This window comes from Tamandua tetradactyla, chromosome 3, assembly GCF_023851605.1.
Source record: "Tamandua tetradactyla isolate mTamTet1 chromosome 3, mTamTet1.pri, whole genome shotgun sequence".
Taxonomy (NCBI): Eukaryota; Metazoa; Chordata; class Mammalia; order Pilosa; family Myrmecophagidae; genus Tamandua; species Tamandua tetradactyla.
In genome coordinates, this window is record NC_135329.1 from 118,832,059 (window position 1) to 118,855,719 (window position 23,661).

At 42.4% G+C, this 23,661-nt stretch overlaps 1 protein-coding gene across 5 annotated transcripts in view; it reads left to right on the forward strand.

Annotated features, from left to right (window-relative positions):
• Window positions 1–378: 378 nt before the first annotated feature.
• The window catches only part of KIF5C (kinesin family member 5C), a 154,145-nt gene continuing 130,862 nt past the window's right edge, over window positions 379–23,661 (forward strand). For all 5 annotated transcript variants that reach the window (XR_013172754.1, XM_077153748.1, XM_077153749.1 and 2 more), the window contains exon 1: window positions 379–519. Coding sequence is in view for 4 of the 5 variants with exons in the window: in XM_077153748.1 (XP_077009863.1) it covers window positions 394–519 (126 nt within the window). In the remaining variant the exon portion in view is untranslated. The remainder of the gene's footprint in view (window positions 520–23,661) is intronic.

The window sequence follows — 23,661 nt, forward strand, 5'->3', positions numbered from 1 at the left end:
GGAGGGGCGGGCCCCGGAGGCTGCGAAGCGCGCTGGTGCTGAAGCAGGATGGCTGAGCGCGCAGGAGCCCGGGAGGTCTGAGCCCAGCAAAGCTCCCTCCTTGCGCATCGCCTCGTCTGCCCTCCGCGTGGTCGCGGGCGGGTGGGCCCCTGGCGAGGGCTGGGCAGGGCAGGTGTGCAGCTGGCGGGATCGGGGGCTCGTAGGCTGCCACCTCCCCGGTCTCGGAGCGGCGGGAGCTGCCCAGCCAGCTGAGCTATGACCTGCTGAGAAGCGTCGTCGGAGGCTGCAGGAGGCGGCCACGCTGCGGGCGGTGCATTCCGCGGCCTCCTTCCTCGTGGTGCCGAGCCCCGGCCCCCCACCCATCCCCGCGCCCCCTCCCCGCCGCTGGCCGAGATGGCGGATCCAGCCGAATGCAGCATCAAAGTGATGTGCCGGTTCCGGCCCCTCAATGAGGCCGAGATCCTCCGCGGGGACAAATTCATCCCCAAATTTAAAGGCGATGAGACCGTGGTGATCGGGGTAAGTGGCCGGGGCGTCTGACCTCCCCTCCCGCTTCGCGCCGCAGCCGGGTGCCCCGACGCCCCAGATTGAGCGTAAATGCGCTGGCCGCCCCTTCGGACAAGCCCGCGGGGCTCCCCTTCTGCTCCCCAATCCGGGTGGGCGCGAGGAGAGACCACTCCCCAGCCCCATAGGTCCCTCCAGGGCAGGAGGAGGGTCGGCTGTGGGTGGTGGGGCGGGTCCCGGGTGGCAGTGGTGGGGGTGGGGGCGAGGAAGGGCTGGGCGCCGCCATTGTTCGCGGGGTGGGGGCCCGGGTGGGCCTATTGTTTCCCACCCTGGCCATGCCGCATGGGTAGTCTCTTCGAGGTACTCTTAAGTCGGGGCGCTTGGACCCCCTTGGAAGTATGAGCTCTGCAACCCACAAATGCTTGCAGGCGTCTGTTCGATTTATCGAACACTTTGTCTCTTCTCTCGACCTTAACAAAATAAGAAGAAAAATCCAGGCCTCAGCTCGGGGATTCCGTGGCCGTGTAGACGCGGCTTCCCGCGATGTTTCACCTTGCTCAGCTCGCGCAAGGCGAGGGTAGATGGGGGGCACTGGCGGCCTTGGTGGTCCCAGGAGGTCCGTTGTGTCTCGTTCTGCTTGCCCTCAACCCAGGCTGCCTGGACGAGGAGCCTAGGTTTGACACTTCCCGGCTGGGGCGAACCCCACCTTGTGTCCACAGACCCTCGAATGTGCTTTTCACTGGGTGGAGTGTGTGGGGGGGCTGGGTTCCCACGTGTGGAGCTAGGGGGGCAAGAACGCATCCAGATAGCCCGTCTGTGCCAAGAGCAGAAGTTACTTGTGTGGTTAGGGGCTCCTTGGTCTTAACCACTCTTCTCCCCATTCCCTGCCCCCTCCGCCTGGGCCCCCTATTTAGCTCCCTCTGCTGTGGGGCTGCTGGTGGGGGGAGGGGATGCCATTGGTTTTTTTTTTTTTTTTTTTTTTAGTTCTTAAAGACATAGTCAGCCTGGTCCCCCTTTCCTGACCCCTACACGGTTCCTGGCATGTGGCTGCCGGTGCCGCCTTTGTACGCGAGCTGCCTGGGGAGGGACTGAGTTAATCGGAGCCCCCAGGTGCCGGCTGACACGTTCCTGGTAGTCGGCTCTAGGCTGCTGATGCAGCCTTCCCGACCCAGCATTGATGAAGTGATGTCATCCCCACTACTGAGCATGCTCTTACTAATCCCCCCCACCCCCCCACTCCCCCAGTGGCCGGTGTATTTAGGTCAAGTGATTGACAGGTGACTATTCACTGAGGGGCTCGTAGGTGTCGGCCCGAGCTGTCTCTGAGCACGGGAGGCCGAGGTTGGCGCAGCCGCGGGCGCTCCCCAGCAGCTTGGCGGAGGTTGTTTGCCGCAGTCCCGGCGAATGGCCCGGGGGACCAGTAGGTACTAGCGTACCGGTAGGCGGGCGCTCTCCGCTCACGGGGAAGCCAGGCGGGGCTCTGGCCTCAGGGCTTCATCCCGTACCTCCTTTGGGAAGGCAGCTCCCCTTGACGACCCATTCTCCCCTCCCCATTTTCACAGATGTCAGGAAACCACGACCTTCAAGTGCTAAGTGGGTGGGCGTTCTTTCGGAGAGCTAACCTGTGAGGGCCAAGAAGAGGGATTTTCTCTCTGCTAAGTGTTTACTTGCAGAGATGATTGCCACAATTATTGATGAGGAGGGAAATTCTAAAGTTATTGACAGATTTGGGTTCGTGACCTATCCACAGCTAGCACCTTGGGGCAGACAGTGGCTTGTTTGGGTTACAGTTCTCAACCGGGATCTGCCTAATAGTCTGATCTGCTCTTTGCTCAGCTAGGCTGTGGTTTAGATAGAGTGGGAGTTACTGGGAACATCTAGTCTCTGCCCCCTGGCTGGTAACAAATTTTTAACAGATAGTGCAGCACTAGGTCCTGGTGACCTCCCCCTCCCCTCCCCCCCCATCCCCCCACCCCAGAGGTTTTAAAGAAGAGCCTGGAGGAGAAGTTTTCTTCTCTTTGTTTTTCTTCTTCTCTTTCTTCTAATAGAGTGAAGTATCAGGACAAATGAGGAGGAGGAATAAATCTTTGATCTATGTTCATAACAGAGATCCTTAATTTTAGGCTTATCTTTCTTCCATGTTGTGACCTTCATGTAAGTGTGTATTATCTTCCTATCTAAATATTCACTTGTTATTGACTGAATACACTGAAGCGGTCATCACATAAAATAAGTAATTTAAACAAAAACTGAGGATTTGAATACATGTGTTGCTCTTTAACTGTAACATGTAATCCTTTTATACAATGGACAGTTTTCAGGGTTTTGTTTTTTTTGTAGATAAACTTCTTAGTGTTGTAAAACCTTAATATACCCAAGTGTTATAAGTATACAGTATAGAGCTTGATGAATCTTCACAAAGAAAATGCCCCACCTTGAAACCACCTCTCAGATTAAGAAATAATATTTTCATGACACCAGAAGCTCCCCTAATGCCCCTTTCTAAGTCATTACATCCTCCTACCTCAGGGTAACCATTATTGTGACTTCTAATGCTATAGATTAGTTAGTTATCCTTTTTTTAAAAAACTTTATGTACATGGAACCATACAGAATGTTCTTTTTTGTGTGGCTTCTTTCGCTCAGTATTATGCTTGTCCAATTCATCTATGTTGTGGCTGCAACAGTAGTTTGTTCATTTCCATTCTCCATAGCATCCATTATATGAATGTACTATAATTCATTTATCCCTTAGCTGTTGATAGATATATACATAGTTTTTCAGTTTGGGGCTAATATGAATATTGCTGCTCTGAACATTCTTTTACATGTCTTTTGGTAAATGTGGGTACAGAGCAGAAATCTGCCAGATGCTAAAGGATGTTGGGTCTTGGGTTGGCATGAGCTTGGACCTTTCCCATTCCTAATTAATAATGAATGTGTCACTAAAGGAAATGACCGTTCTGGCACTCTCTATTATGCTTTAGAGTAGAATGGCCTCCAGGCCAATTAAGCTGGAATCAGCCAACGTGCTCAATTGTGGGTGGAGACTGTTTCGTGTGGGGTTGATGAAAGAAGCCCAGAACCACACACAAATGACAATCGTGTTCATTCCCAAGGGACAAGTAAAGAACGACTTTTAGTAGGGTTAGTTGTTAGCCCACATTCAGAAGCCCAGAGATTCTTTGTGTTGAAACCGCCACCAAAAGTTGATGACACTTTGTTTTTTTAAAGGACTGCTCAATTCTTAGAGTATGGGCCAGGAAGGAGATTTTGCCGGTGGAGTTTCTAGATTTCTCTTTTAAGAAAATGTCCTATCTTGAAGGAATCATTTCCACCATTCCTGGTTTTATTTTTTCAACGCCTGTACAAAGCTTTCTTTCTCTGGCCAGCCCAGCCACAAACATCTCTTTACATTGAACTCCTGTAGCATTTATTTTGGGTAGCATCTCCTTTTTTTGCCTTATATTATTATTGACCATAAGTCTAATGCCTGTATAAGCCATCCCTGTTTTGCTTCCTTGTACCTCCCATGGCATTGGCAGTAGAAGGCCCCTAATAAATAATTATTGATCTCTTTGTTCTAGAAATTTTAAAGTTGGTATGCTTAACTTTGTGGACTTTTAATTGGTTGTCGGCTGTGGGTAGTAGTCAAAAACAATTTTAAAGAGAAATGCTGTTACTCTGAGCAGGCCTGGCAAGATAGCATATACTGTACTTAAATGCTATTTCTAATTTGGAAAGAACTGCATTCTTTCCAAATGCTAGTGGATTAGAAAAGGGCTCTCTCCCAAACACATTAATTTATTGGAAAAAAATACTGGATTTACAGAATTTCTCAGATGTCTTCTCCATCAGCTGCTAAAAACCCTGGTGAGTCATCCATTACTTTGGGCTCTGCCTTCTGGTTTTGATGCAGTTGTATTGATGGTAACTCTGACTTGGAAAGTTCCCAGAACAGTCCTTTGAAATCGACTTTTACACTTCATTTTCCTGTTCAGCTTTCCTCTTGTTCACTGTCCTGGAAAGCAGTTCTTGCCTCTTCTGACTTGTGTCAGAGCCAAAGTGGCTGAGCAGGGAAGGGTGGGGAAAGGACAGAGGTGAAACTCTGCATTACGAGAGGTATTTTGGAGATCAAGATCTGGAGAAATGAAAAAAATATGTCCAGAACCTAGAACTTCTTGTTCCCCCAAAGTAATGCTCTTTAGAAGCAAGACTATTTTGAAAAATTATTTTACTATTTATATATAGTAAAGTCACTCTTTCGGTGTGCAGTTGCTGAATTTTGACAAAATGCATAGAGTCACGTAACTATCCTGTATTAGTTTTCTAGTCCTGTAGCAAATTACCGCAAATTACCAGCTTAAAACAACGCACATTTTTTATCTCATAGTTTCTGTAGACCAGAACAGAAATGTAGTGGCTTTGGCTGGGTTTTCTGTTTAGAATCTCATAAGGCTGAAGTCAGTTTGGCAGGACTGTTCCTTTCTGCAGGGTCTAGGGGGGAAACCTGTTTACTTGTTCACTTAGGTTTGTAGCAGAATTCAGTTCCTTGTGTCAGTCCTTGTTTCCTGGCTGGCTGATAGCTGGGATCCATTCTCAGCTTCTAGAGACCACCTTTAGGTTCTAGCCACATGGCCCCTTTCCTTTGTCTTTAAAGCCAGCAGTCTTCTCATGCTTCGCAATTCTCCTGCCTCTTCTTTGGCATGTCTCTTTCACTGACACTTCTGCCTCAGGCTTCCACTATTAAGGGCCCCGTGCAATTATATTGAGTCTACCTGGATATTCCAGGATAAACCCCTTATTTTAATATCTGCTGATTAACAACTTTATTTCCACCTGCAGAACCCCTTTTATCATTATATATGTTTCTGGGAATTAGGGTATGGACGTCTTTTGGGGAGCTATAATTCTGCCTTCCACACCCCATTATAACCCAAGATACCACACACACACACACACACACACACACACACACACACACACACACACATCTTTCCAAAGAAACGATAAGCATCTCAGGGGCAGCAGCCTTTTGTGTGTGTATGTGTTTATTATCTTTTTCTACTATAGCTGCTTATTAAAGATTTCTAGATTGAGGGTTCCTTTTTTCCTTGATCCCTGCCTGGAATCAAGTCTACATAAATGCTATTTTCTGTATTTCCTTAAATACCGTGTGTACCACTAGATTTCCCTCTGCCTCTCTATCTGTGCTTTTTGCATTCTCCCCACCAGCTTAATGTAGCAAAGTTTTTCTCTTTCAGCTCTTCTCCCCTATTGTTGGTTTCCCTTTAGTCCCTGCCTCAGATGTCTCACCTGGGTCTACTTATTATAAAGCAAAAACAAAACTCCCTACTCCCTGATGGTTTCTCTTGAGTATAAAAAATAGCCCCTTGACAGATCCAGTTTCACCTGTATTCTCCCAGGTTTTTTCACTGTGGCTGAACCCTTAACCCATTTGCTGCATATCAACCAAGTTCCCTTTTGTAGGAATGGAGTTGAATTTGTGATGATTCGCAAATATTGCAGAGATCTTGGGAGAAAATGGAGAGGTGGACTCATGGTATTCTCTCTCCAGCACCAAACTTGGGTGTGAGTCATATGGCCTGGGATGAACTCCAGTTCTACCTTTTCTTAGCTGTATAAACTTGGACAAATTGCTAACCTGCACTGTTTCCTTACCTGCAAAATAGGGATAATAATACCCAATAATACCCTCCACCTTATAGCGTCATCGTGAAGTTTAAATAAGTTAATGCATGTGGAGCACAGAGCCCAGGGCTTGACCTTAGAAAAGATGAACTGTTACTAGACTTGCTACTGGTTATTACTCTGCACTGCTGTCAGACTGATAAGCTTGGAGAACCCCAAACCCTCTTCCTGATGCCCTCAAGTTGGAACCAGAATGCCTCTGGGGCATTTGAGGCCCTCTGTACTCTGGGCCCGCCTACCTCCCTAGCCTTACCCCTTCTCCTCATATTCCATCTATGTTTTTGAGACCCCCAAAGACTGGGATACTTGATTCCTCCCCCAACCCTACACCTCCACCCAGCTCCTCACACACATGCCTGGGGTGGCCACCTTTGCATCTTACCTGCTGCGTGGCAAGCATCCATTCATCTTTAGGAGCCCATTCTATGGTGCCTCTGGAACTTTTTCTGACCTTCTCTTCCCCCGGCCAGTGAGAATAGCCACCTCTTCCCTTGCACCCTCTGTACCTTGCTCAACTCCTGTTGAACTCCCCCAGTATTGCGTTTCATTTATTTAGGAATATGTGTACTCTTCTCTTAGACTGAAGAGACTCCGCTAAGACTGAAAACCCCTTGAGGACATTTCTATCTCGAAGGCCTGGAGCAGTGCCTGGAACAGAGTGGTTGCTCAGTACAAGATGTCTTTTTAAAGAATTGAAAGTATGCTGAGTCTCCGTGGCTGTCAGAGCCTGGGCTTAATTGCCTGGATTTGTCACCTTGAACTCCGTCCAACTTTGTACATAATGGCTTTGTTGTTATCATCTTAAAGGAAATAGTTTTTTTGAAATCCTAATGTATTGCGTGCCCATTGAAAAAAATATCAGACCACATGGAAAAAGCATGCAGAAGAAGATAAAAGTCACTTTAAATCTAACTGACCAGAAAATACCACTGTTAATATTTTATAGTATATTCTAAGCTTTTTTCTGTTCTTACAACATACTTTTTCAGCACTTTTAAGATATATGATTGTATCAATCTGTTTTGAAACCTGTTTCAAACAGCATACCTCAGCCTTTTTAAAGGTTGCCTATAATTCCATTGTGTGTCTAATCAATATTTTAACCATCTACAGATGGACTTTTGGGCTTTTCTGCTTATTTTTGTTATTATAAACAAAGATATGAAAAACATCAGTGTGCACACTCTGTGTACTTGCTCTATTATTTTGTTAGTATACATTTCTAGAATTGGGATTGCTGGGTAAAAGGATGATTTTTCTAAAAAAAGGCTTTAAAGCATCTACATCTTTGGAGAAGGAACGATTTAGAGATGGAGAATTGTCTTTTTAAAATCCTCCTTCTCTGCCCACCCTATGAAGTTGCAGCCTAGCTATTTGTCTCATAAGGCGTCCCTCCTTTCCTAAGCTAACTTAAATTCTTACCAGAGTGTTTGCTTCTCTATGCAGTTGACCCACAGTTCCAGAGAACGGTAATGTCTTCAGACTTTGAATGTAAACTAGGATTTTGTACGCTTTTCTTGCACTTTCAATATCCTAAAGGATGTTATTTCTTGGAGGTGATCAAAAGCCAAATCTATCTTTGGAGGCAGAGAAAGAGAGGGGCCAAGATTGTAGTCTTAGAAAAAAGAAAAGGAGGAACGTGGAGGTGCTCTTTCTCCTTGGTGTCAATGTTAATCCATTCTGGGTGATGGGTGAGTTGTGAAGAAGTAATATAGCTTTCTCAGAGAAGCTCTAAAGAGAGCTTCTTATTTTCCCTCTCCCATTATTACTAGGTTCTCTTTTTAAAAACTTACAGTATAAAATTTCAAACATGCACCAAAGCAGAATGCATAAGAAAATGTAGCCTGACATGCCCATCGACCAATTTTAGCCATCAACAAATGGCCAATTTAATTTTTTCTCTGGTTCCCTAACCTTTTCCTCCAACCTTACCAGATTATTTTAAAGCAAAGTCTGACATAATTTTATCCATAAATATTTCAATATATTTTTCTATAAGTAAGGATTCTTTCTTTCTCATATTTTTGTTGTGGTAAAATATACCTAAGTGAAAATTTACCATTTTAACCATTTTTGAGTAGACAATTCATTATTGTATTAAGTACATTTTAATAATGATGTATAACCATTACCACTATTTCCAGAGCTTTTTCATTATTGCAAAGGTGTTCTCATTAAGTAATAACACCCCGTTCCTCCCATCTCCCAGCCCTTGGTAACCTATATATAACCGTCTGTCTGTATGAATTTGTCTATTATAGATACTTCATGTAGCTACAGAATCATACATGTGTCTGGTTGATTTCACTTAGCATAATGCTTTCAAGGTCATCCATTATGTGGCATGTATCAGAACTTCATTCTTTTTAATGACTGAATACTATTCCATTGTATTTATAAACCACATTTTATTCATTTATCTGTTGCTGGCCACTTGGGTTGTGTCCACCTTTTGGCTATTGTGAATAATGCTGCTGTGACATACACCGATGTCCAAGTATCTGAGTCTCTGCTTTCAGTTCTTTTGGGTATGTACTAGAAGTGGGATTGCTGGGTCATATGGTAATTCTCTGTTTAATGTTTTGAGGAACTACCAAAATGGGCAAATGTATCTCTTGTTTGTCTTCCTGGCCCAGTACTGGGCCATGTTAGATCAGTAACAACTACATTTAGAGCAGTTCTTCTAGTTGTTTCTAGGTGCATGTAATAGTGCCCTTTCGGTAAATCCTTGATACAAATGGAATATTGGAAAATAAGTCCACAGAATTTATGAAAGGAAAAATGTGAGAACAAGATTTAGTGCAGCAAAGTACTTTAAGAAAAAAAGGTTTGTAGCCCTCTTTTTATGTTTTTTTTTAACTCCTTTTCTTCTTTTCTCATTAAAAAAACCCCGAATTTTTGGAGGGTGTTGGGGTTGGAGAAAAAGTACAATTGGAAATAAATCCCAATAATTTATGCTCTAACTTCCTTGACTGCATGGTATGGTGTAAGCACTTCAGATCAATAGTATTATTTTAGAAGCATTTTATTTAAAGATCTTGGTTACATAATCCCTGAGTGACAGATCTCAGGCAGTATCTTTCCCATTTCCAGGTCTTATTTTGTCCCATGAGGAAACAGAGCAGTCGGCTTCAGTTCTCTGGGGAGGTTATATCATAGTTTTTCTCTGAACGAACTGGCACCTCACCCCGCTGAGATTACGATTTTTTCATCAGGGAACCTGGGTAAATAACAACTCCACCTGCCATCAGAAACTTCGGATAGTCTTGTGGGAAGGGAACTTCGCCCACCTTGAGAGAGGAACAAATGCCGATTTGACTGGCCAGCGGCCAAGCCTCTATTCCTTCTGGTTACGGGTGGGCAAGAGTCCGAGCGAGGGGCTCAGGCTGTTCTTGTATCTGCAGAACCAGTGGTGGGGAGATGAGGTGAGGAAAGCAGGGGGCCCACTTAGGCCTCCTGATCAGAAGCTGGCCAGCTCTGCGTTGGGAGGATGGCTGCTGGTGCTGCCCCAAGGTGGTACTGGGACACCTGGTGTCGTTCCTGGGTGGAGCAAACTTGCCCGCCAGTGGAGGGGAAGGCTCTGGCATTCCTAGGGCCCTGGCACACAACAGCATCAAATCCTACTCCTAATTACTAATAGTTTGTTTATATAATATTGTGGAAAAGTAGAATTTAGAAGGGAAGTGTTTAGCTCTTTGATAATAATTAATTACTTTAAGGAACAACACAGCCTACTAATTATCTGTTCAGCTAAGTGGGGAAAAAATAGACCAAAATATCAGATCTTGTGGTAACAACAGTTGCCTGCTCATACATTTTGTTAAGTTTTCCTGAATAAATATGGATCTTGGTAAAGAGAGGCTTGAGACTCTATTTGAAACAATATTTTCTGGTCTAGACAGTTAACCCAAAGAGTTTTTTTGCTGCCTTGAAAAGGGGGAAGTACATACTTGCTTCCTTAACACTGTTAAAACCAAAAATAAAGAAGTAACATATGGATTAATGGAAAACTTAAAATTGAATTTGTTTTTTATTCCCATAAAAAGCATTTCCTTTTATAAAGAAGTGTTTTTATGACTGTAGAGCTTTTGGAGCTTCATTCTGCACTGTCTGGTACGCTGGGTGCTAACCGCGTAGGGTTTTTGCACACTCATGTGATGTGGGGGGTCCAAATTGGGACCTGCAGCGGAATGTAAATGACCCTGGAGTTCAAAGACGTGGTACAACAACAACAAAAATGTCAAATATCATATCTCACTATTTTTCCTATGATTACATATTGAAATGGTAATATTTTGAATAAATTGGTTTAAATAACCTTAATAAAATGAATTTCACGTGTTTCTTGTTTAAATATGGCTAGTAGAAAACTTAAAATTACCCATGTGGCTGGTATTGCGTTTCTGTTGGCGAGTGCTGCCCTGCCGTTTGTATGCCGAAGTTCTGATTATTTTTGCAAGCAGTAATTTCGGCTCCACTTCAGTATATTGAGGGTCTACTGTGGGCTAAGTCCAGTGGTAAGTTGTGTGGTAAGTAAGACAACATCCCTGATATTGATAACCATTTAGACTAATGGGGGAGAGACAAGTAACAAAAAAAACAAAAACAAAAAAAAAACCATGATATGAGTGTTCAGAGAGAGGTGGAAACAAAGATTGATAGTAATTATAAAGACATCCAGTTTTGCCCAAGTAAAACCTCACGCTTTGGGGCGATTTGATCCCCATCTTGAAGCCCGGGTGGGAATCTACTTTGCATATGTAAAATTTGCTTCTTTATTTTCAGTTACTTTGCAATTCTATATAGCTGCTTTGCACATTTGTTTTGAATATTACTGAGAAAAGATTTGAGAAGGGATATGTGCTGTAGGTCTCTTTTCTGATCACCCCCCCCCCCCCCGCCCCTCACCTTCCCTCCCAGCAAATATTGGGACATTGAGGATCCCCGCCACGATCCCCTGCGAGGAAGGAGAGCCCACTCGGGCGTCCCATCCTTAAGCACGAGCAATTTGCGGCAGCGGGTGTGTGATGTGTTTGTAGTAGGTGACATTGAGAGTACCAAAGGTGACACGGGTGCGTTGTCTTTGAAAAATGTCACGATGCCGTCCTGCTTTGGCTTTGCTGGGATCGGCCGGCAAGGGGCGGCCGTGGGAGGAGCCACCGGGGCCGCGTCTTGCCTCCTGCCCGCTGCGCGCCGCTCCCGCCGCTGCTCGGCTCCTGCCTCCCCGGCTGTTGTGAATTTGCAGGCAAAGAGCGCCGCGTTGATTGCAAATCTGCCACTTACCTTCTGTCACCGTTCTGTCGCTAAGGCTAGGAATCACGAAACCCCTTGTCCTGGAAATGCGCCTCCCTTTTGCACACGCGCCTTCTAATGGAACCCCTCCACTCTGCGGAACAAAAGCGCCCTTTAGGAGGACCCCGAGTGGAAGGCGCCGCCTTTGTCGCTCGCAGGTGCCTCTCTTTGTCCTGGCATTTGTCTGTGGGGGAGGTCGCCTTGCAGGTGAACTCTGTAAGGCTCTTTTGAGAAGTCGATTTTGCGCTGGAGGAAATCTCCCCACCCCACTCTCCTTTTATCTGGGTTAGCACAGAATTGATTTTTCCTCCTTTGTACATGCCAGAAACAGTCTTTTGGTAACATCAACACAACAACAAAATCAGGCATGAGCTCATCGCCCTAAGTCATCCATTTTAATTGTTCCATCTTCCCTTCCTGTCTTGGTTGACACCTTGATATTAAAAAAAAAAAGATGTAATTCCAGCCATAGATACGCTGTCCTGCTGTCTTTCTCTTTTACCCAAACTTACTCCTAGTCATTTCTCTAGGTTGTGTAATATCTGCATGGTCATAATTTTCAACGACTGCTTAAATGTCCATGGAGCTGACGGATCTCAATTTGCCAACCCATCTGGCAGTTGTTGGTCATTCAGATCCAAGAGGATGGTTTAGTGACCCTTGGTGTGCACAGAGCTGTTGTCCTTGGTTGAATGCTTTCTAGAGGATAAAGTCTCCAAAAAATGGATTTATTGGGTTCAGTGGTGTGACCATTTTAATTGATCCTATTATATATTATCATATTGCTATCCATGAAGGGACTACCAATTCCTATAGCCTCTGGGGGTGTGTGAGCATCCCATTTGGTAGTGAAATGATTTTTGAGTCAAGAACATAAGTCGTTTGAGAAGGTAATCTGTCGAGCAGTGTTCTGGGATTCATGTGTCCTGGGTTTTGTTCCAGGCCTTTCCTCTAATTTATATTATTTTAAATTACGAACATAACTCTTTTTTGATCTGTTTTAATTTGAACTGTTGCTGTTGCGGACATTCCCAGGGTCCTGCTGGTGAGTGGAGATAGAGGAAGAAATGAAAGGGAAGGCCCCAGACCTGCCCCCTAACATCCATCGACTGGCAGAGCAGTTTCTTGGAGGTGCTGATTTATACTTGGGACTCACTCAGTCTGAGCTCTTCTCTTGTACTCACTTGGGTGATATGATTCTTTCTGATATTGCCTTGGAGCAGCTTGACTTTCTCTATCCTAATGGTAACACTTGTGAGGAGACATTTTGCTGGATGACCAGGGGTATCAGCCCTATTGATACCAGACAGCCCTGGGAGTTCTCAGAGAAGCCGAGCCCTCAACCAAAGGCTGGTGCCATGAGGGTTCTTGACCCAGTTTCAGGAAAGAATTCAAGGACCGGTCAGTATGTATAGCCGAAAACTTTGATAAGCTTGATGCCACAGGGCCCTGGGAATTCTCGGTGAACTCGAGGCCGCGAACAAGGCCCTGATGCCATGAAAGTTCTTGACTCAACTGCAGGGAAGAACTCGAGGACTAGTCAGTGTGTACAGCCAAAGAATTCAAAGACTAGCTGGTGTGTACAGCTCAAAACTTGAATGAATAGCAAAAGTACACGCTTGAAGGAAGATGAGTGCAGGTGACCCAGGGCGTCCTCCAAAGGAGGAGAAAGGCTCTGAGGTCGGGATCCTCGCGTTGTAAGGACTTGAAGGGGCCCTTCCACCTCTGGCTGTGCTAATAAGGGATTGATGAGATACTCTTTTCATTGGTTCTTTTCAGGTGCCAACTTGAGTGAGGGCTAGGTGTGTGTGTGTGGGGGAGAGGTGGCTAGGTGTGCCAAAGGAACTTTTTGTTGTGGGCTTTAGGGTCACTTCCACCTCCCTCCTTCCCTATCTAAGCTGCCTCTTTGTGCTCCACTGTGTCTGGTAGGAATCCATTCTTCTGGGAGGTGTGATGGTGGTACCCCACAAAAGACAAAATAGATTTGTGCTTTGATAATTATATATGCCCCAGGACCAGCATGCTCTAATTCTGGGGTAACCTGCTCACCAGGCTCATCACTGTGTGAGCATTTCTGGCAGACCCAGGACTGGGACAGGAGAACCTGAGAAAGGTAAACAAAAAGAAAGGTAATATGGACAGGAAAGCTGGGCCAGGGAAAAAGGAAAGGGGTGAACAGCTTTCTAACAAAATGTAGTTTGAGTATAAAATGTTGCTCTCTGTTGTATGGGTTTGGTCACTCAAACAGATCTTTCGGGTGCCTTCACGTTGAGTAACATTTATTCAAGAAACAAATTGGTGGGCAGGCTATGGTGGCAAAGCAGGCAGAGGTCTCGCCTGCCATGCCGGGGACCTGGATTCAATTCCTGGTGCCTGTATGCAAAAAAAAAAAAAAAAAAAAATTTGGTTTGTAAAAAGTTTACCTATAATTGGTAAAATCATAGATTTTAAAAAATGATACATTAAGACATAATCATGCTATAAAACTCAACATAAAAGGGGATAAAGAGAAAAGGAAGGATGGGATAAGCATTTTTATAGGGGAGAGAAAGTACTCAAGGTGAATATCTTATGTTCAAAGGTGGCTGGAAGTGAGTGAACTGCTTTCTAGAGGCCTGAGTATGCAGGCAGTAGACTAGGCAGGACAAGGTCAGGTGTGGAGGGTCTTGAAAGTGGGCGATTGGGTTGACTTGTTACTCTACTCTAGCCTGTAGCCAGTTCAGAATATTTCCAATAAACATTTCTCCTTAAACATATGTGCCTCTCAGCCTCTGTCTTAGTTTCCTGGGGCAAAGTACCACAAACTGGGCAGCTTAAAAGAAAAGAAATGCATTCTACCACAGTTCTGGAGGCTAGATATTTGATATGGGTTTCAACTCCACAATCTTAGGTTTTTACTTCTGACTGCTCTTAGTAAGATACTGGAGACTAAAAGAAATATCAATCATGAGTATGATTCAGCAATCATACTCATCTGTTAGACCCTACTTCTCTGTTTAACCTCATCATCACCTTTGATCTTTCCCCCACTTTTTAGCAGTACTTGGACTATGCCACTTTAGCTTTTTCATGGTGGAAGGAGCTGTCGATAATATAAGATAGGGGGATGGAACTAGCTGATGTTCTGGAGAGGCTGGCCCCTCTGCCTTTCAGGACTTACCTGGTCCAGGGACCCATCTGGAGGTTGTAGGTTTCTGGAAAGTTACTGTAGTCATGGAACCTTTGTAGAATCTTACATAATGCCCAAGGTGTTCTTTAGGATTGGCAGGAATGGTTTTGGTTGGGGTTTGGAAAGCTTCAATAGGTAGCAATGTCTAACTTAAGCTTGCTTAAGAGTGACTTTCAGAGTAGCTTCTTGACTCTATTTGAACCGTTTCAGCCACTAATACCTTATTTGTTACACTTCTTTTCCCCCTTTTGTTCAGGATGGTATTGTTGATCCCACAGTGCCAGGGTCATGCTCATCCCTGGGAATCATGTCTCACACTTCAGGGAGACTTTCACCCCTGGATGTCATGTCCGCGTTGAGGGGAGAACAATTGGTTTCACTTGCAGAGTTGGGCTTAGAGAGAGCAACGCCACATCTGAACAATGGATGCTAGATAATTGAAATGAAGGTATCGTTAGGGTATGCTCCTTTTGAATTCTCTAGGGAAGAATCTATCCCATGCCTTTCTCTACCCACTGTTGGTTGAAGTGAATCCTTGGCGTTCCTTACCTTAAGGATAGGATGTATCACTTCAATCTCTGCCTCCAGCTTCACATGGCATTTTCCTCACTGTTTGTGTCTCTTATGTCCAAATTTCCCTCTTACAAGAACACCAGTCATTCTGGTTGAGGGCCCACCCTAATCCTTAACTAATTACATCTGCAAAGACCTTATGTCTAAATAGGGTCACATTCATAGGTACCGGGGTTTATGATTTGATCCTTTCTTTTTCTTGGCGGGGGAGGGTCCCAAGTCAACCCACAGTGGTCTCAGACAACCCTTTCTAGGTTCCCAGTGGGGCAGTTACTGTTGACATTTGCTTTTCACAGTTTTATTGCTGATAGCACAATGCGAAACGTTATCATCCATCCCAAATGAGTTTCAACTGACTTAACATCCAAAGTAGTAATACATTGCATTTTGTTTAATCCCCAAATTTGGGTAACGAGGAGTTCTTGCTAGTGGTTATCATGTATGGGTCACCAAGTTTCAAGGAATTTACACACAGTAAAATACACATAACTGAAGCCATATTTGATATAATGTTTTTCTGATGGTATAGATGTTCCCTGACAGAACTTAGAATTGTAGGTATGCGCTCTCTCATTTGGAATATTGCACATGTGAAAGGCTCCTCAGTGTAGCAGTATTTTTCATGTCTGTTAGTCCTGTTTATTATTTAGGGAAAAATGGGAGAAAACAACCCTCTAAAATGGCTTAAGAGTGGCAGAATTTTTCTAGCACTAAATTTTCTACCAGAAGATGGAACTTATTCTTGGAATGTTAGCAGGGGAAGTTGGAGAGAAGGTGCTTTTCAACTTAGATGCTCAGGAGGTCCGTATTTAGTGAAAAATCCCCAACCTTTTTAAAGATAGCCGCTTGTTTTTTTCTGTTCTTCCTACCTCACCTCACCACACCACAAAGGTAAGCATCAGTGCATTCAGTATCAATATCAGTTAATAGAATGTCTCAGTTAGCAGAACTGCAGACAATGCGTGTGTTACTGCTCTTTATAGACCTTTATGGACTATTTGATAAAGAGTAAATTTCTTCTTAGACCAATGAGGTTATATTCTTCCCTGCTTGCTTGCAGAATATTGTAATTCTAACAGAGTACTGACAGCATACAATCAAATCTGTTTGATTTAACAAGGATTTATGTAATTTCTTTATGTATGTTAACCCATTTATTTACATTCTCAGTACAACCCTATGAGTTAACTACTTGGCTCATACCCTCTCTCTCCAGTTCACAGATGAGGAAATTGGGCACAGAGAGGTTAAGTAACTTGCCCAAGGTCACACACCAAGTAAGTTATGAATCTGGATTGAAACAGGGGTCCAGGCAGTGTGGCTCCAGAGTCCTTGCTTTTAACCGCTGGCTATTTTGCATCTAAATTGCACCTGCGTTAGTTGTGAGACTGTTCAGGTGCACAGCATTTTCTAAGTTAGAGTTTCTCTGGGGGACTAATTCTCTGATATATTTCCTGATCAAGGGGTTTTGTTGCCTACATTATTTGCTTCTTGAAGACTCACCCTGTGCATGAGTGTGATGGTTTGGAGCTAAGTACCCCAGAAAAACACGTTCTTGAACTTAATTCTGTGAATGTGAACCCATTCTAAATTGAACTTTTGATAAAGTTACTTCAGATCATGTGTGGCCCAGGATGGGTCACAGTAATCCTATTACTGAAGGCCTTATAGGGAAGATCACAGAGAGCCAATCAGAAGTGGAAAGTTAACAGAACCAGGAAGAGAAAGGAGAGGCCAGAGGAGGCCACGTGCATTGCCTGTGACAGAGAGGCCAAGGACCGAGGATCCCCCGTAGCCAGCCCCAGAACACCAGTCTTCAGGAAGAAATCACCTTGATAATGCCTTGATTTGGACTTCTTCTAGCCTCAAAACTGTGAGCCAATAAATTCCCATTGGTTAAGCCAATCCATTGCACATTGTTTGCTTTAGCAACAAGGAAACTAAAACAATCAGCAATCCTGCAGTAAAATAAAGCATGTTTAGCTTTGTTTAACTTGGTGTTGCACATTAGCAGCCCACTGTACTGAGACATACTTGGGAACTGCTATAGGAGTGAAGGCAAGCTATAAACCCGATTAGATTTCAAGTGGAAGTTTTTTTTTTCTCTCTCTCTCTGCTGCTTGCCCTTGCACTGATTTCAAATTATGGGTGAAGGTCAGCCTCAGTTTCTCTGTTTTCACTGTGATTTCCACCTGAAAGGCTATTTAAGACATTACGTAGAATTGGCTGCCTTCCTCTTAGGGAGTGATGCTTTTGCTTAGGCTAGATTTGTGAATGTTTCTATGTCCTATAATCTGTGTGGCTCTGTACACATATAAGAGGGTTCTAATGCTTCTCTTGTTTAAAAAAACCATGTTTCACAGGGCTCTTTTGCTTCTTAAAAAGTGAACAGATTTATATTGGCCTCTTGGGTTTTTAATAAGCCCATCTGCGTGTTTAACTTAGGCCAGATGTATATAGAGGGCATTACGGTATCAGAAGGGAACTTGCTTATGTTTAGTAGCAGTTGTTCTTCCCACGTACCAGGTGTTTAAATACCTGCAAGCAGCTCCAATTATTTAGGTCTTTAGTTATATCTTTCAATAAAATTATGTTCCATGAGGCTATTGCCCAGCTTTTGTTAGTTGAATTTCTAGATATTGCTATCTATTGTTTTAATATATTTTTCTTTTAAAATGATACTTTCTAATTTTGATATTGGTATATAGAAATCATATTTGTGAGTTGATATTGAACCATATTACTAAACTGTCTTCTAGTAAATCATCAGTAATTTTTAGATATATCATGAAGATAATTATATCATCTGCAGATAATGACCATTTTTTTTCCCTTCTTTGTAAAACATGTAGAGGTATACCTCAGAGATTTTGTGGGTTTGGTTCCAGACCACTGTAATAAAGTGAATACCTCAATATGAGAGTCACATGAATTTTTGGTTTCCCAGTGCAAATAAAGATTATGTTTATATTATATTGTAGTCTAAGTGTGCAATAGCATTCTGTCTAAAAGAACAAGCTATATACCTTAATTAAAGAAATATTTTATTGCTAAAAATTACTGACCATCATCTGAGCTTTCAGCAGTTTGTCATGTTTTGCTCGTGGAGGTCTTGGCTCAGTGTTGATGGCTGCTGGCTGATCAGGGTGGTGGTTGCTGAAGTTGGGGTGGCCGTGGCAATTTCTTAAAAATAAGCCAATGATAAAGTTTGCCATATTGATCTACTCTTTCCTTCACAAAAGATTTCTTTGTAGCATGTGATGCTGTTTGAGAACATTCTACCCACAGTACAACCTTTTTTCAAGTTTGGAGTCAGTCCTCTCAAACCCTGCTGCTGCTGATAAAGGATTCAAAATCCTTTGTTGTCGTTTCAACAATGTTCACAGCATCTTCACCATGAGTAGGTTCCATTCAAAAAACCAATCTCTTTGCTCGTCCGCAAGAAACAACTCCCCATCTGTTAAAGTTTTATCAGGAGATTGCCGCAATTCAGTCACACCTTCAGGCTCCACTTCAGTGAACTCTGCTCTGCCTATTTCTACCACATCTGCAGCTACCTGCTCTACTGAAGCCTTGAACCCCTCAAAGCCATCCATAGGAGTTGGAATCAACTTCTTCAGAGCTCCTGAAAATGTTGATATTTTGACCTCCTACTCGTGAATGTTCTTAATGGCATCTAGAATGGTAAATGGTAAATCCTTTCCAGAAGGTTTTCAGTTGACTTTGCCCAGGAATCATTATGGCAGCTATAGCCTTTCAAAATGTATTTTTTCAATAATAAGACTTGAAAGTTGAAATTCTTTCCTTGATTTCTGGATCAAGAATGGACATTGTGTTAGCAGGTGTGAACACAATATTAATTTCATTGTGCATCTCCATCAGAGTCTTGGGTGACCAGGTGCATTGTTACTGAACAGTAACATTTTGAAAGGAATATTTTTTTTCTGAGCAGTAGTTCTTAATAATGGGCTTAAAATATTTAGTACCCATATTGTAAACAGATGTGCTGTCATCTGGGCTTTGTAGTTACATTTTTAGAGCACGAGCAAAGTACACTGAGCATAATTCTTAAGGGCCCTCAGAATTTCGGAACAGTAAATGAACATAGCTTCAACTTAAAGTCATCAGCTGCATTAGTCGCTAAGAAAGTAAGTTGGTTTTTTGAAGCGAAGCCTTGACTTCTCTGGCTATGAAAGTCCTAGATGGCATTTTCATCCAAATAAGGCTATTTCATCTACATTGAAACTCTGTTGTTTAGTGTAGCTACCTTCATTGATTATCTTACTTAGATCTTCTGGATAACTTGCTGCAGCCTCTATAGCAGCATTTCTGTTTTACCTTTCTCTTTATATATGGAGTCAGAGTCTTTCCTTAAACAGCAAGGATCACACCATAATACTTGGAACCTTGAGTAGGGCATGAGATTTTGTAGGTTTGTCTAGAGTGATGCCCTGATAAATCCCAGAGTGATTTGAACAGTGAATAAAAAAGTATTTGCAAAGTCCCTTGGGGGAATGGTGAGAAAGGGGGAAAATTCAGCTTCCCCAGGTGGTGAATTCTTGATATTCTTACAAGCAGTGGGGACAACCAAAGCAATAGGCTGAGCTCCCAATCTTGGGGTTTGTTCATAAGAAACTTAACCCTGCAGAGGATAGGCTAAGCCTACTTAAAATTAGGCCTGAGTCACCCAGGAGAACCTCTTCTGTTGCTCAGATATGGCCTCTGTCTCTCAGCCAACATGACAAGCAAACTCACTGCCCTCCCCCTCTCTACGTGGGACATGACTCCCAGGGGTGTGGACCTTCTTGGCAACATGGGACAGAAATCCTAGAATGAGCTGGGACTCAGCATCAAGGAATTGAGAAAACCTTTTCAACCAAAAGGGGAAAGAGAGAAATGAGACAAAATAAAGTGTCAATGGCTGAGAGATTCCAAACAGAGTCGAGAGGTTATCCTGCAGGTTATTCTTACACATTAAATAAATATTATCTGTTTAGTTAAGGTGTAATGGAGAGGCTGGAGGGAACTGCCTGAACATGTAGAGCTGTGCTCCAGTAGCCATGTTTCTTGGAGATGATTGTATAATGATACAGCTTTCGCAGTGTGACTGTGTGGTTGTGAAAACCTTGTGTCTGATGCTCCTTTTTTTATTTTTTATTTTTAAAATTTTTATTAATGAAACCAATCAACATACGATATGAACATTCTTTTTTTATCACATAGTTGTAAATTCATCATCCTGATAATTTCTTAGAACATTTGCATCAATGCAGAAAAAGAAAACAGAAAAAAAAATCATACATGCCATACTCCTTACCCCTCCCTTTCATTGATCACTAGCATTTCAATCTCCTAAATTTATTTTAATATTTGTTCCCCCTATTATTTATTTGTTTTTAATTCATATGTTTTACTCATCTGTCTGGAAGGTAGATAAAAGAAGCATCATTTGGTCACTCATATGGGCGTGGTTTGTGCCGCCTGAAACAATTACAATAGTAAAATCACTGATCACTGATAAAAAGCTGAAAATATTGTGAGAATTGCTAAAATGTGACAGAGGCACGAAATGAGTACATGCTGTTGGGAAAATGGCACCGTTAGACTTGCCCGATGCAGTTGCCGCAAATTTTAATCTGTAAAAAAGGCCTTATTTACAAGGTGCAGTAGAGTGAAGCACAATGAAACGAGGTATGCCTGCATCTTTTATTTCTTTTTTCTTGTCTGACTGCATTGGATAGGGCCTCCAGGACAATCCAGAATACAGACAATGATGGTAGGAACCCTTGTCTTGGTCTGGATCTTAAAGTGAGGTTTGCTATAGGTTTTTGGCGGGTATCCATTATCAGGGCTGTATTATCTGTTCCTAGCTTGTTTTGTCTTGTATTAAGCCATAAACAGGTCTTGAAGGTCCTGATTGCTTCTTGCTTGGATTACAACATCTTGGAAAATAATTCCCTGCCTTTCTACTCCCTTTAGTCTCTCCTGAACACTGTAGCTAAAATCTCTCTCAAGTAGTACCCAGATTATATCAATCTTTTCTGTTCAAAACCTTGCAGGGAATCTCTTTTCTTTACTGAAGTGAGTTTGCATTCTCCCCAGCTTGTTCTCTGATATTAAGGAAAATCCTCCACCACTTGCGATCTTTGGCTTTTCACCTTGGTCACTGTTCTTCATTTCAGGATTGCTTTTCTTAAACTGAGCTTTTCACTAATTCCCAAGCTGTGCTTTCCCACTGCCAGCCAGGCCTCTGTTGCTGAGATTCCCTCCTCCTGGAATGCCTTTCCCACCTATCTATTCCTCCTGAAATTCTTTTTCACCTTAAAACCCCACGATGAGGTATTTCCTTTTGTTTGTAGTCCTTCTCTTTTTGAAATTATCCCACTTAGAGGGTGAGATCCTCTCGAGCTCCTCTAGGGTCAGGTTTGTTGGCTTATTTTCATATGACTCGGCATATGACTCCTAATGGGTGTACACTATGTGATAGATGGAATGGTTGAATATATCTTGTGGCACTTGTGTTCTCACTGTTATGATTTTTTTGGTCTCAACCATATCTCCCTCCATCAGTCCCCTGAGGACTAACGGAGCTGCCCACTTGTTTATTTTATGAAGTTCACCATGATTGAACCAAATTATAAATTTAGGTATACCTCTTTACGGAGACAGTACATCTATCCTGTCATCAAGAACTCACTGTCTGGTAAGAGAGACAGGCAGATATATACACACAGAGAACACACACACTCAAATAATCCCAGTATAACTGCTAAGTATTTAAATAGTACTCATAGTTTATTGAATATGAAATACCTTTAAAATTGGGTCAACTTATACAAATAAAGTAGTTCCAAATTCCAAAGAATAAAAATTGTATTGTATTGAATATCTAGACCTGGTTACATTTTGTTCAGCTGTTCAGCTGGCAGAGCCAAAAAGGAAAGGAATTAGAAATTCATTAAGTATACAAAACGATTACTTTCAAATGATTTCCTCTTTAAAATGTAGAAGCCACACATAAAACACTCCTCTCTTGATTTGCAACTTACTAGTCTTAAAAATTATTTTAATTTGAACTGAAAACTAGCATTATAAGGAAAGAAGTTTCCAAGAAGTTCTAAATTGAAGACATTAATATAAATGAGCTACACTTAAAATTCTATTGATAGGCTTCTGCTCTGAAAAGGAAATGTCTGTAATTTACTTAAATTGCCTTGAAATGGAAAGAAATAAGAGACTTCCTTCCTTGAATGTCTGTTTCCTGGCATTTTTCTAATAATCACATAGAGCGATTGAATTATTATTATAAACCATAGCTATTATTTTCATTTCAAAAGAGTGTAGGTTAATTCCAGCTGAAGCTTACATCTCAAATAAAATAACCGTAGATGTAATGTATATAATAAGTCAACACTGAGCTGTAAGAGTTTGAGGACCCAAATTATTTTAGAACCCAGTGCATTTTTTCTTAGGGATGGTCAGTTGTTCATCCTAGCTTATTACACAGCGAAACGAAAGGGGATGGGGGAAAGAGGAAATTAAAAAGAATCGTGTGCTTAGTAGCTTCTTTTTTCTTCCTTTCTCTAAATCTCTTTAACTTTTATTCCAAATGCAAATAATATATATACATTTTAGAACAATTAAAAAGATTCAGGAAGGTAAGATTTGGTAGAAAACCCCCTTAACCCCTCTCCCCAAATAACCTATTGATAATTGATTGTTTATAGATTGGTTATATTGTTTCAATAACTAATATTGGTTATTTTATTCTAACATCTCACTTTCATAAATTCAATTGTAAAATATTTAGTGAGTATAAAATATATGTGACAAAAGTTATGAAACATTCTAATAAAATTATCCCCCATGAGGTCACTATCCACTTAAGAAAACAGCCATTGACTGATATGTTGACCCTCCCTCCCTCCCCCGCCAATGATTTCCCTACATCCTAGAAGCAGCTGCTCTCCTGAATTTTGCTTTTATCATTCCACTAATGTTCTTTATGGTTTTATGGCAAACATTTTTAGCCCTAAATAATATATTGTTTAATTTTGCTTGGTTTTGAATGTATAAAAAATTTATAAAAATGCCATGCATGTTCATCTGTGACTTGCTCTTTTGAAGTTTGTGTTTCAAAATACCTTCTTAAAGTCGCTGATGGTAGAAGAACATAGTCCAAACCCTATTCAGTATACGTCATTATCCACTAAGGCCCTGTTACACACTGCAAGGGATTTAGAGATGCAAAATTCAAACCTGTTTTCTGGAGGTTATAGCCCATGGCAGGTTTCCTGGCTTTTTCCTAATAGCAGAGTCGAAGTTCCCAGAAGACAGGTCCTGGTGAGCCCTCCTAGATTCTGGCTTGTGTGAGCACTAAAAATCATACCTAAGAAGAGCCATCAAAAAAG